The 14,512-nt window shown below is 44.3% G+C and overlaps 1 protein-coding gene across 13 annotated transcripts in view; it reads right to left on the bottom strand.

Annotated features, from left to right (window-relative positions):
• CASK (calcium/calmodulin dependent serine protein kinase) overlaps nucleotides 1-3,362 on the bottom strand; it is a 346,895-nt gene extending 343,533 nt beyond the window's left edge. For all 13 annotated transcript variants that reach the window (XM_032426584.1, XM_032426582.1, XM_032426577.1 and 10 more), the window contains exon 1: nucleotides 3,085-3,362. In XM_032426584.1, the coding sequence (XP_032282475.1) occupies nucleotides 3,085-3,143 (59 nt within the window). In that variant the 5' untranslated portion in view covers nucleotides 3,144-3,362. The remainder of the gene's footprint in view (nucleotides 1-3,084) is intronic.
• Nucleotides 3,363-14,512: the final 11,150 nt, after the last annotated feature.

Consider the following 14,512-nt stretch of genomic DNA (forward strand, 5'->3'; position numbering starts at 1 on the left):
ATGGAAACAATGGGCATTCAAAGGAGCTTTTGTAAGATTTTCAAAAATAAGAAACACGGGGAAAGAGTTTATTTATTTTTTTTTAAAGAAATGGCATCCTCCCAATATTCCTAATGAATCAGGCTCATGATTCCCTCGCAGACACTGGATGAGTGAGTGAGTCCATAAGCAGTGAGGTAGGGGAGTGAGTGGGTGGTCAATTGATCTTGAAAATTGAAATCCGTTTTAAAGTACCTCAGTGGAAATTTAAGCCTATTAACACCTAAGGGTCAAAAACAATTTGTGATACTAATTTGGTATACAAGAAAATCACAATTCTAGAGAACTTGGATAGAAATCAACAAAAAGGTTTCCAGTACAAGTGAACATCTTCAAGGCCTTTCTGTTTAAAGCTACAGTTGAACAAATGCTAAGTTAAAATGTATGCTGTCAAGGTCCCTGCAAGAAAATCTCAAGTGAATTTCAATTTCCAGATCAATATATGCTGAGACAATTTACCGGGGAAACCTTCAACCTTTACACAGGGTGAGGAACACTATCATTACATTCTTTACCACGAAGGCTACCTTGAATTCATTATTTCACGAAATGACACATTATAAATGGCACTGACCAAGTCAGATTTTGTAGGGTATGAATGAGATTTCAAGTTCACAATAGTTAAGGAAGCCATAGGGTACCCATCACCTCAGAATCAGCTTGCTCTCCCTCCTTATGCAGCTCTGAAGCAACAGAAAAGATGAATTTAGTTCTACCAGAGGTGTTTCCTGAAAACATTCAATCAATTACAAGCCAGCAGAACACTGTGCTAATGTGATGCTGACCACTTCGTTTTGATATCCAAAGAGATCATATCACTCTTTCAGACCTTAAGGAATCAGAACTGGTTACTAACATTGATCCAATGATGGCTATATTCCGTCATCACAATATAATTAACACTTTAATTTCACATTTTCCAATTATGACTTTGCTGGCTCATTTAAAGCAAATATAACTAAGACACAACAAGTATAATTCACCCACACACACGATCATTTGGGAGCTTTTGGGAAACCCTAATTTACCTTCACCGGGTGCTAAGAATGAAGAAACCAACCAAGGAGATTTTTTTTAAACACGTTTGTTTCTACAGAACAGTGCTATCCACATATGGTTGTGGAGCACTTGAAATGTGGCTAGTCCAACTGAGAAACTGAATTTCCAATTTTATTTAATTTTAATTAATCAAAATTTAAATTTAGAAAGAGATATCGATTAGGTTATTAGAAAACTTTTAGATACGTTTGGGAAAACTTGGGTGTGTGAATCTACTTTTGCAAATGCAAAGGTTATGAAACCCAAATACAGATCAAGTATTTCCGGTGAAAATTTAGCTTAGTGTCAGAATTGAGATGTGTTGTTAGTGTAAAATACACACTGGATTTCAAAGACTGAGTACAAAAAGAAAGGATGTAAAATACCTCAATAATTTCTGCACTGATTATGTGTTGAAATGCTAATAGTTTGGATCTAGTGTGTTAAATAAAATATTTTATTAAAATTGATTGCACCTATTTGCTTCTAATTTTTTTAATGTGGCCATTGCAAAATTTGCATATATAAAATTTGTGTATAGAAAAATTACACATATGTCTTGCATTATATATCTTTGGACAGCGCTGCTCTAGAGCACTTCCATAAGCACTTTACAGGGCACATTTGGATATCCTTCCTCTCCTAGACAGGCTGGTCATGTAACAATAGGGGCAAGGAGTAACATGTCCTTGTATCAATTGGGTCTGAGCAAAGTGTGTAGCAAGCTCTACCCATAATTTCACCAAGTGAGGCAACACGGTAATACCTCAGCACAGAAGGAAAAATACGAGTTATCAGCACTTAAACAAATTGAAATCCAGTACTGCAGACAACTTAAAAGGGATACAGCCAACTGCTCTAAGGTCTTGGTTTCATTTCCCAACTGCGGACCTTAAAATAGACAATAAAGCACGGCTTCCAAAAAGAGGTAAAATATTTCAATGGTAGCTACCTAGCGATCCTTAATAAAGAAGCAAAAATTGCTCTTAAATCTTATCTCCTCAACTTCTAAAGGCACAGAATACACGCCTAACTAGGAAATCAACTTCCGATCGCCAGCCTTTTCCCTCACAAGCAAATTAGCAGGATTGTGCACTTGGAATACTGTTTGACAAGAATGAAAAGGAAACTATTCAAAACAGATTTAAGGAATGGACAATTAGATGAGGAACTGCAGATTTAATTCTCAATCAGCACTGTGATTAATCTGATTCCCTGCTTTTCCCTAGTGTAATTTTACAACACAGATGAAAGGATGAGCATTTGGACTGTCAGTTCTATATTCTACACCAGCCCGGTGACTCAAAGCAGACGGCTCTACCACACGAACCACCACCATCCCAACAACAGTCGAGGGAAGCCTCGAACACTGATTTAACAGTCATTGCATAACGAGGCATTAAAAATTCGGATACCCCCAACTCTTTCCACGCTGCTCTACACCAGGTGAGGAATTTGCTGAAACTGAACGCACCCCGTCTGAAAATGACCCCCTCCAATCCGTGCATGGGGTGAACACAAAGGCATCTATCTAATATCCTGCACAATAGACACACACCCCACAATTAAAAACCCTGGACGTTCTCTCTCTATCGCTCCATGCAAGCAAAGGAAAATGCAAGCTGCTCTTTTCGTTAATGGTCTGTGGTAGACGCAAGGTAACAATAACCCCAACTGTTCCCAGGAAGCAACTATAAAATCGGGTCTGCCACGTCCCTGTGCAACCGTCAGATAAAATGCAGACAGCGGATTTCGGCCGGCCCCACGCCTCGTGGGGTGGCTGACCTCGGCTCGGTGGCTTCCACGGATCGCTGAGAACCCCCCCGGACCCCCGCCCCGCAGGAGGTCCAGGTACACGTCTATAAATACGCCCGGGTGAGGAGGACGAGGGAGGCGGAGGGGAAGGGAAGGCAGGGGGCAGGCCCGGAGCGGGTGCCGGTGCGGGAGGACCCGGGCATCACTGAAATGCATTTTTCCACACTCCCGCTCCCTCGCGTGGGGACTCACTTGCCGATCACCTCGCAGAGCTCGTACACATCCTCGAACAGCACGTCGTCGTCGGCCATGGTCCGGAGGGGACAGCGGCCGCAGCGTGGAGGGCTCCGAAAACGGGGGTGGGGGCGCCAAAGAGCTCAGTGCCCGGCCCCTGGCTCGCCTCCTCCACCTCAGGACCCGCGAGCCCTCGGTGCTGAGGACGCCCGAGTGGGGCTGCGAGGCCCGGAGACTGCGGCGCTTTCCTCTGCGGGCGACCGCCCCGGCGCGGGCGGCGGGGCCGGGGCGCGGGAGCGAGGGCGGCCCGGGCCCGGCGCCGCCCGCCCGCCCGCTGCTCCTCGCGCTGCTCGGGCCGCGCTGCCCGGCGTGCGGATCCTCGGGGACGGCGCGGCGCCGCGCTCTCCTCTCGTCAGCCCGCGCGGGCCGCGAGGCCGCGACCGCTCCCTCCGCCGAGTCTGGCTCCGGCGCGGCGCGGGGCAGCTCAGGCTACAAGGGGGGCCGCGGCAGGACCATGGAGGGAGGATCGCCGCGGAGGGAGGTGGCGGCGGCAGATCGGCGCTGGGGACCAGGAGGCGGCGGCAGAGACGCTCCCTCCTCCTTCTCCTCCTCCCGCCGCCGCCGCCGCCGCCGCCCGCCTGAGAGTGGGAGGGGGCTTCGCGGGACTGGCTGGCTGTGCGGGCGGGAGTCGCGGCCGCCGCGTTCAGCTCCTCCTCCTCCGCCCCAACCGCCGACGAGCTCGCGAGCCCCGCGCACCCGCCTCGCGCACACACGCCCTCCTCCCTCTACGGCCGCGCGGCTTCCAGAACCACAGGCCCCGCCCACTCCAGCCCGTCGGGAGGCGGTGGCCGAGGGACAGGGAACCTGGCGGAGCGGCGCATGCGCGCGCCGCGGGCCACGTCACGGCGAACGGGCGGGCGTCGGGGATCTAGAAGGGGTGGGGGGGCCGACCAGAGGGGCGCGTGGGCCGCAGCTGCTTAGGTGGGAGCCGGTCGGGTCGTCCCCTCCGCGACCGAGCGGCGGAAGGGGCCCTGGGACAAAAGGTCCACGACCGAACGCACGTTTTTGGCTCTCCGCAGCGAGAGGCTCTAACCCCCGTCGCTCCCCTCTCCTTTTGTAACCGCAGGAAGCCTTGCCCAGTTTTTGCTGGGGAAAGAGGCTGGGGAAGGGTCCTAATGAATGGGAAAAGCAAGAAGAGAGGTGGAGACGCTGACATCCCAGACCATGCTAGGCGGCGGATGCTTTTAGTGCCACTGCTGCATTCCTTATTTCAAATGAGGGCTGGGGAAGGGGGGTCGTCCACCTACAAGAAGAACCAGACAAAAACTGTCCAGGAAGGTGTGCAACAATAAGTGACAATTCATAGCGACAGCTTCTTCCTCATTCTGCCCCAAACTCCACAAATATCTATCCAGCGCTTGCCCTCAGTAGAGACAGCCTAGAGAGAGGTCAGGAAGGCAGGGACAGACACTTTAATCCCCTTTGTATGTCGCCTCCCCCCACCGCCAAGCTTTCAGTACCTACCCTGCTCCCTGTACTCCCTATAAATGTTAGACATGTCAGGATAAAAATGCAACTAGAGGGAGTGGATGCACGGGGTCAGCCAGCGAGTGAGGTTCTGGGTGTTGCCGCTGTGCTAGGTTGTATTCAATATGAAGATTTCTGTTCAACTGAGCATGTGCAGAATGAGCCAACGCCATCAGACAGGTATATGCCTCAGTTAAGGACCAATAAAAAAAGTCTTTGTTCCTCTGCACAGCAGAAGTGCCCAATTAGTTCATAAGTCAGCTTCTAGAAATTATCTGGTAAAATTCTCAGTGCAGTAATAAAAAAGAAAAAGAAAGAGATAGTATTTACCAAAATGTGGGGGGTGGGGGAGTGGAGACTCAGCCTATTTTCTCTTCAGAAACGTTTTGTGCAAACCCTTGACCACTCCCTCAAGAGACTGAGAGATTTGCCAGTGTTAAGGATTTGAGTACTAAACATTTTTTGCGATGCAATTCAGAGGGAAAATGTAATTGTATGAGAAGGTCTTCCTCATTTCCCCAACAGCTTGTGCATTCTCTAGACAGGGAGATTTCAAGCCTGAGAAACATTGCCTCCATTAAGAGTCCGGCAGTTCCAAGTCACTGTCACCCTAAGTTGGCATGTCCACCTGGTGCACAGTGACCCTCACAAGTCACCTTGTCAGCTTCACTTCCTCTCCCCAGCCCAAGTCTGAGTTATGCCAAGACTTATCAACTTCATTTTGGGGCTTGTTATCTTCCACAGAGGTAGAAAAGGACAATTATAAAATTGTGGAGTTGAATAAAAAAAGACAATTATAGAGATAGGATTGCACCCCGCTCATGGAATCACAGCCAGTTTTGATCTGGAAAGAGCCTTAGACATCAGCCACTCCAACTCAGTCATTTACAGATATGGGAGATGTGGTGCTTGCCCTCTCATGAGCCATTCCACCCCTCCACCGTAGGGTAGCGGCTCTGGGTTTGACTGGGATTGCAACCACCTCACCTGGAGAGGTGAGTCCTGATTCGTTAAACTAATAAATGCAACCCTCTTGCCACAATGATGGGCCTAACTTAATCAGCTCCTGGCATTCCATGGTCGCTGGTCTTGAGTGGTTCAAGGTCTTCCAATTAGCACAAAGCTCAAGACTTCCCTCCCACCCATGATCTCTCTTTCTCCCCACCCCAGCCCCCAACCACCACATTGGCCTTGAACAAGAAGGTATGCAGCCTCAGTTGCTGCCATCAGACATCAGTACCCGTGAGGGTAGTCAGACCTAAGATGAAGGTGGACTTGAGGGGCAGCAGGGTGATGTCCTCAGTGACATTATCAATCTCTTGTTTGGCCAACTCTCTACACTTTCCAGTCATATAGGGCAATGAATTCGCTTATTGTTTAAGTCATTTTGAGCTGAGTTTCCTGTTACTTTTAGAGAAAGCATCCTACAAATGGTACAACAAATGAGAAAAATTCAGAGACAAACATATGTCCATGGTCACATATTTCACCGAATATCTCATCTGAGCCTAGATCTCCCAGCTCTGGTGTGGTATTTAGTCATGCAGAAGTTCTCTGCAATGCACATCCCTGAGAACTCAGAGCACGCATTCTGGCTGGAGGTAGCTCCTCTCTGCTTCTACAACTAAAATGACCAAAGCTTTTAGGGGCGCCTGGGTGGCTCAGTAGTTGAGCATCTGACTTCGGCTAAGGTCATGATCTCAGGGTCCTGGGACCAAGCCCCCGGGTCCAGACCCAGGCTGGGCTCCAGGTCGGGCTCCAGGTCGGGCTCCCTGTCATCAGGGGTCCAGTTCTGTGTTCAGCAGGGAGTCTGCTTCTCCCTCCCCCCTCTGTCCCTCCCCCTGCTCTTTTTCTCTCTCTCTCTCTAAAATAAATACACAAACTCTTAAAAAAAATAAAATGACCAAAGCTTTTAAAGTTAAATTAGTTAATTCTTCTCTGGGTTTCTTACAAAAATCTAATACTCTTCCAACAAATATAAGCACAGGTATAAATGGTCAGGTGTCAATAACCTGTTTTAGTTTTCACAGAGAAAATGTTAAAGTAGCTAGGTGCATCAGTTAGATTGTGCTCAGATGTTAATAACTGAATATAATGGCAGTTTAAACAAATAGGGGCTTATCTTCCTCACAGAGCCAGAAGTCTGGGGGTGGGTGGTTACTAACACTGGGTCAGCTACTCCACAGGATCATCAGTGACCAGGTTCTTTTCCTCCACTCTGCGATCCTGGGCGTGTTAGCCTCTCATCCTCAGGCTTGTTCTTTCAGCATCGCAAGATGGCTACTGCAATTTCCAGCATCAAACTGCATTCAGGGGCAGGATTCAGGAAGGCAACAAGGGTAGGCAAGGCCATTTTGCTCCCTCTCCCATCTCTTGGTAAGGAAAGAAAATCTCTCTCTCCCACATCACTGGCCAGAACAGTCGAACAGCAACCCTCGCCTGCGTGGGAAGCTGGTGATGTAGCTATCTGACTTTTCCTGCCTCCTGTTTGGAGGTGGGCAAGGGAGAAGCAGGTGGGGAATGGACTCTGGCAGCCCATCAGCAGTATTTCCAATATTAAGGAAATTATCAATGAAATAATTCTAGATCTTCATCATAATGTAGATATAACTCAAGTGTATGATTGATAGAACATGACTGATATATATATATATATATATATATATATATATATATATAATAACTTTAAAAATTCAGAAACATTTAAAAACCCACAAGGTTGGAGTTGGTACTAGAGAAATTTGATTCTCAGATGGCAGTGGAAATCTTCAATGACTTTGAGGCATTGGACTTCCTCGAAGTTGCATTAGACATTCTCAGGTTGTTGGGCTCCCGCATAATTTCAACATGACACAGATACAAAAGGGAGTAACACACTCTAGAGAAATATTAGCATGAGAACAACACAGAGGTCAGGGTGGCATAGGGTTAATTTAGGCAATTCGGGGTTCAGCCTCATTCAGTAGCTATGATTGTTTAAGCAAAAAATATTATTACTGAATTAATGAATAAAATTGAGACTGACACTTCTAAACTGGAATAAAGTGATTGCCTTGTGATATAAACAGGCCATTCTAAGCTGAGATAAAAGACACCGTCGGTGTCTCTGGAAAAAGCTGCATAAACTAGACTTATACTCTGATATCACACTGTGAATCATTTATTTTATATTCATCTTCAATATCATGTTGCAAATCATTTATTTTATATTCCTTGCATGAATGTCTACTCTAGCCACTGAGGTTACAGCTACAAATAAAGCAGACATGGTCTCTGCCTTTGCTGAGTTTTGCTCTAAAAGAAAACAAATTTCAGGCAAGTAATCACAATGAAGAGTAACAGTCATTAGGTTGTGGGAAGTATGGAGAGCTAATAGCAAGGGGACCTATAGGTCAGGGAAGGCCAACTGAGGCAATGTTTAAACTAAGACTAAAGAAAGAATAGAAATTAACAGGGTGGGGAGAGTGGAAGCCAGTTGATCGTAGGTAGAGAGAACAGCATTTGTGGAGTCCTGGAGGTGAGGAAGAATATGCTCTTTCAGAGAAGTAGGTCATGGCTGAATCACAGAGTGTAGGAAGAAAGAGGTCAGAGGTGTCAGAGAAATAGGTAAGGCCCAGAAAGCAGAAGATGTCAAACACCATCTTAAAGAGCTCACCCCTTGGAAGACCGCACACTTCAGTGACACTAGAATCTTATGTGTAGACTGAGCGCCCCCCCCCCAAGGGTCCAAGCATGAATGGAATTTTACATAAATAACTCTTCTCTGTGCTTGGTGCATACTGTCCCCTCCCTTAGTTACTTTTAAAATACAGGTACTCCTCTAGTAAATATGAAATCCCTCCAATCATTTGAGCAGACAGTGTAGGTACTCCACTCAAATCCCCATTGCTCCCTTTTACTATTTCCGTGTGTGCCCCTCCCCCAGCTTCAGCATGGTTTTACTTCTGAAGCCCACGCCTGTGATTCAGAGGACTTCCCACAAGCTCCTGGAATCATTTTGCCCCACATGGAAGTGCCTGGGCATTTAGGTCTCTCTGGCTATTTAGTGCAGGAATGTAGAAGCCCAGTTACCTTCCCTGAGGGACAGGGGACAACTTTGCGGGTTTACTTACAGCCCGAGCTCCCCTTGGGAACAGGACACACAGGACTTTCCCCGGCTTCTGCCCCCTCCCTCTCCTACTACTTCTTTCTCTCATTCCCTAACAGGTTTCTCCTGAGAGTTCTTCCTTAATAAATCATTTGCTCATGAATCCCCTTATCAAGATCTGCTTTGGGGGAACCCCACCTAGGCTGGTGGTGTTTCCCAAAGGGACAATTGCCTCTGAATCACCTGGGAGCTCATGAAAATAGTTTCAAATGTTGATTCCCCGACCCTACACAGGACTTACTGTATCTGAATGTCCTAAAGCATGTCGTAGGAATCTGTATTTTTATAAGCTCCCCAAGTGAGCCTTAAATACCTAAAATTTTTTTTAAGGATTTTACTTATTTATTCATGAGAGAGAGAGAGATAGAAAGAGAGAGAGAGAGAGAGAGAAAGAGAGAGAGAGGCAGAGTCAGAGTCAGAGGGAGAAGCAGACTCCCTGCTGAGCAGGGAGCCCGATGCGGGGCTCGATCCTAGGACCCTGGGATCATGACCTGAGCCTAAGGCAGATGCTTAATGGCTGAGTCACCCAGATGCCCTAAACACCTAAAATTAAGAAACACTGCTCTAACACCAGCCACTGAATAAGCTCTGTGAAAAAAAGGAGCCAGTGCTGACTTCTTCGCTAGGGTGGAGAAACCATAAGAAATGCAAAAGAACACTTCAGGGAGCAGAAATGGATCTGAATACAAATGTGTTTCCTTCTATAAAACTCTGTCTAAAGATTCATGCTACCCTTCTTCTTTTAATATCAATGGACAAGTCACTGGAAAGTTTTGTTTGACAGTGGCAACAAGATCGTCTCTGGACACAGCACAGTGCTGTGAGACACTGAACGTGTCGTAGCTCAAAAGTTAGCCACTTAAGATCACAGGTACTCACTGGCCTCCTGGAGACTCAACATTGTGTTGCATGCTAGTGGGGCTTGCAATGGTCAGGGTTTTTTGGTTGCAAGTGACAGAAGACCCAAACCAGCTTAAACAACATAATCTCTTGGCTCACATAATTGAAAAATCGAGATGTAGGGTAGCTTCATGTAAGACCTGAACCAGGACTCAAATGATGTCATTTCTTCCAGTCTTATCACTGTGTATTCTATGGTACTGGCTTCATCTGTAGGTTCCACAAAGCGGCCCCCAGAGCTCCAGGCTTTCCCCCTTGAAGAAGCAAAAGAGCTGCCATTGTTCCAGACTTCACCTCCTTATACATCAGCATCCAGAAAAGGAGTGTTATCCGGTAGGTCCTGCCCATGTTTTAGGATTCACTCTCCCCTCATTGGCCTTGTTGAGGCACATGACCATCCCTGAAAACTCACTGTAGCCAGGGAATGAGAGGCACTGAATAATTTAGCCAACCATGGCCCACTCTTGAGCTAGATATGGGAATCAGTCTCTTGGTTGAGAATAAAGAAAAAACAGGAATAGGCTCTGAAGGAAAATCAGATACTTTGGGCAGGAGAAGGGCAGAACAAATGGTGGGGAGGCTTCCTAGTTTTCCTAGTTACCTAAGTGCTGGCATTGGCTTTGTCTTAGCACATCACTTCTCTTTCCATGTTCAACTAGTCACCACATCCTGCTGATTTTTGAGATTCTCTACTTCTTTTCCATTTCTTTAGTCTCCACCCCAGTCCACTCTCCTATCAACCCATATTTAGATATTGCCTCACCTTATGCACTAGGCTCCTGTCTCCAATGGCTTCTCCTATCCATGGGGAGACCCAATTGGGGCCCATGAAAAGAGAATTCTGAGCATCTAGAACAGTGCCTGGTGTGTAGTAGGCATTTGAAAGGTTATTTGTTGAATGATGAATACATGAATAAACGGCTTCACAGCCCTTATCATTTCCTGGAATTTTATTTGTTTTGTGTATAGCCTTTCTTCTTCAACCCTTGAACTTAGAAATTGTCTAGAACATAGTAAGTACTTCATATGTATTTCTTAACTAAATAAATGACTATGTTTCTTGAATTGGATTAGAGTCACTCATAATTAGGAAGAGATTGAGGAGCCAACAGAAGCAGTTAAAGTGGTTGGATTCCTGGGAAGAATATGCGTAATGGAAGAAGCAAGATTTTTGTAGCGGAGGGGAGAGTCAACAGTATCAGAACTGAAGACATATCAAAGAGAACAGGGCATTGGATTCATTTCTACTATTGAAAGTAGTTCTACTAGCTTTCTTTTGTGTAGAAAAATAAATTAAAATCTCACACAGCATTTGGAATTTTGCCTTCTGTCTTCACTATGAGAGATTTTGAAGGTGAAGCAGGAAATTAAATTGGTATCTCCTAAATTTCCTCTTCTGGGTTTCCTGGTGCTTTCTTTCCAGGTTGCTGCTAAGCTATCATAGTATGTGGTAAAAACACATGATCAGCTGCAAAATGTCCAATGGGTGACTTATACTGAGCCCCGCCCTGGCTAAGTTGCAAAGAGTCACATAAGTCACCCAAGCCTCAATGGAAAGGAGTACAATTTACCATGCTAAGCGCACTGTGAAAAAGGTCAAGTGATTAATAAGTCACCAACATGAAATTCAAGCCTATGGACACTGGTCGGTTTAATCATTTACCCTCCTCTGGGCACAGATGGAGGAGATCTTCTCTGGGGGTCTTTTCTGGCGGTATGAGTCTGCAAAACTCTCAAGGAGCTATTTTCTTCTTACCATCCTTTTTCATAAATGATACTTTCCTTTTGTAAATGGAGACTCCTTTCCTGAAAAATCTTTTTTCTCATAGAGATCATCTATAATGTCAGGATCTGCACTAATAAGATGTTTTCCATTTTGGTCAAGGGAAAAAAAAAATCACTATTAGATTTTCCACAGGCTGTTTGTGGTAATTCTCAGATCTGACAGGAACTCTTCAATGATATTTTGCCTTAAGTATTCTAATCAAATATTTCCCATTCAAGCTTATTTACCCTTGTTATCTATTTTAAATTATCTCGTAATGGACACAATAGCTAAGAAAGTAACCTTTTAAAAGGCAATAGCAAAATCAATCTAAGAGGAAGAGATAGAGATTGTAATGGTCTGTAAAAAATAATGGAAGGACTATTTATTGAGGGCTTATTATAAATGCCAGACACTATGCAAAGACATTACACATATTTCATTCAATACGCATAACAACTTTATGAAGTAGATATTACTGCCATTTTACAGATGAGGAGACTGAGACTTGGAGGGAAGTTGACTAATGTCCCAAGGATCACACAGCCAGAAAGAGATGGACCAATGTTTGAAAGAGTCTTTCAGATTGCAAAGCCTGAATCATTGTGCACTCTGACACTGGCTTTCTTGTGTTCCTCAGAGGCAGTAACTTTTATTTTCATTTCTTTCATAGTAAGCAAAGTATGCCTCAGGCAAAAGGTACAATGTGTTGAATAAAACAAGAATAACAGTTCCTGCTTGTTGAAATGTTATTTAGTGGTGTAGACATTGTGCTTAGTGTCTTTCAAGCATTTATTCCTCATTCATTAAACTTTATTGAGCCTTTATTACATACGAAGTGCTGAGGAGACAATAGTGAGCAAACTCAACACAATTCTCACTTCTCACCCTCTTGGAGTTCATAAGTTAGTGAGGGGAGCAGACATGAATCAAATACTCACAAAAGCAAATGTATAATTATTTCCACGGGGGTCCCAAGCCTAGTCAATGGGGAAAGGACAGTCTTTACAACAAATGGTGTTTGGAAAACTGGATATCCACATGCAAAAGAATGAAGTTGGAACCTTACCTTACACCGTGTTTAAAAATTAACTCAAAATCAATCAAAGACCTAAGCATAGGACCTAAAGTATAAAACTCTTAGAAGAAAACATAGAGAAAAAGCTTCATGACGTTGGAGTTGGCAATGGTTTCTTGGATATGACACCAAAAACATTGGCAACAAAAGTAAAAACAGATAAATGGGATACTATCAAAATGAAAAACTTCTGGGCATCAAAGGACACAATCAACAGAGTGAAAAGGCAACCTATGGAATGGAAGAAAAATATTTGCAAATCACATATGTGATAAGAGGTTAAATTCCAGAATATAGGAAGAATTCCTACAACTCAACAAAAACTCCAAATAACCCAATTTAAAAAATGTGCAGGGGCGCCTGGATGGCTCAGTCGTTAAGTGTCTGCCTTCGGCTCAGGTCATGATCCCAGGGTCCTGGGATTGAGCCCCGCATCAGGCTCCCTGCTCCGCGGGAAGCCTGCTTCTCCCTCTCCCACTCCCCTGCTTGTGTTCCTGCTCTCGCTGTGTCTCTCTCTGTCATATAAATAAATAAATAAAATCTTTAAAAAATAAAAAAATAAAAAAATAAAAAATGTGCAAAGAACTTGAATAGACATATCTCCAAAGAAGATATATGAATGGTCAACAAGCGTATGGAAAGGTACTCAACCTCACTCGTCATTAGGGAAACACAAATCAAAACCACAAAGAAATATTATCTCATACTCATTAGAGTAGCTGCTATCAGAAAAAACAAACAAACAAACAAATAAACAAACAAAAAACCACAAAAAAACAGTGACCAGAAAATAACAAGCGTTGGTGAAGATGTAGGGAACTGGAACCCTTGTGCACCACTGGTGTGAATGTAAAATGATGTAGCCACCATGGAAAACAGTATGGCAGCTCCTCAAAAAATTAAAAATAGAGCTACCATATGATCAGCAATACCAGTTCTGGGTATCTACCTAAAAGAATTGAAACCAAGTTTTCGAACAGATTTGTACATCCCTGATGATAGCAGCACTATTCACAATAGCCAAAAGGTGGAAGCGACCCAAATGTCCATCCACAGATGCATGGATAAACAAAATGTGGTGTATACATACAACGGAATGTTATTCAGCCTTAAAAAGAAAGGCGACCATGATACATGCTACAATATGGGTGAACCTTGAGAACATCATTCTAAATGAAATAAGCTAGTGAAAAAGACAAATACTGTAGGATTTCACAAATATGAGGTATGAAGTGTAGACTCATAGAAACAGAAAGTAGAATGGTGGTTGTCAGGGACTGGGGGTCAGAGGGAAGTAGGAGTTATTATTTAATGGGTGTAGAGTTTCAGTTTTACAAGAGGAAAAAATTCTGGAGATTGATTGCACAACAACGTGAATATACTCAACATTGTACACTTAAAAATGATTAATGGTAAATTTCACATTATATGTATTTCATCTCAACTATACATTTAAACATAACTTTAAATGTATAATTTAAACATGTTATCTTTAATCTTTTTAACAACTCTATCAGAGAGCTTTTATTGGGCTCACTTTGCAGAGCAAATTCAGTTTTAGAAAGGCTAAGTCACTTGCCCAAGGTGACACGGTTAGTCATGGGTGGGGATGGAATTTGAACCCATTTCCTGAGTTCATGTTCTAAACTGGCACCCAACTTAGTGAGCCAGGTCTTCAAACAAATGAACCAAACTACCTTTTGCTGGATTGGGTCACTGTGGTTGGAGAGATCACAGGGCACCAAATTAAGAGTGGAGTGTAGGTAGCAGTGAGGGTGAAGGGTCCTGATGAAGGGCCTGTATCCCATGATTAGGTCAGTTCCTCTCCCTTCCCCCACAAATGAGAACTGAGTGTAAGCCTGGAAGCGGGATAGCAGTTTGGTTTCCTTTATTTCTATTCTATAAGTTTTCTATAGATAAGTTTCTAAGATAACACCTTAAACCCAAGTGGAATTAGAGCTTAGAAATTTTTAGTAGAGTAGCTGCCTTAAAAGCCTGTTGGCAGGGCAGAATGGCAACGAGGGTAAGT

The sequence above is a fragment of the Phoca vitulina genome, unplaced genomic scaffold, assembly GCF_004348235.1.
Source record: "Phoca vitulina isolate PV1807 unplaced genomic scaffold, GSC_HSeal_1.0 scaffold35, whole genome shotgun sequence".
In the NCBI taxonomy this organism is placed as follows: Eukaryota; Metazoa; Chordata; class Mammalia; order Carnivora; family Phocidae; genus Phoca; species Phoca vitulina.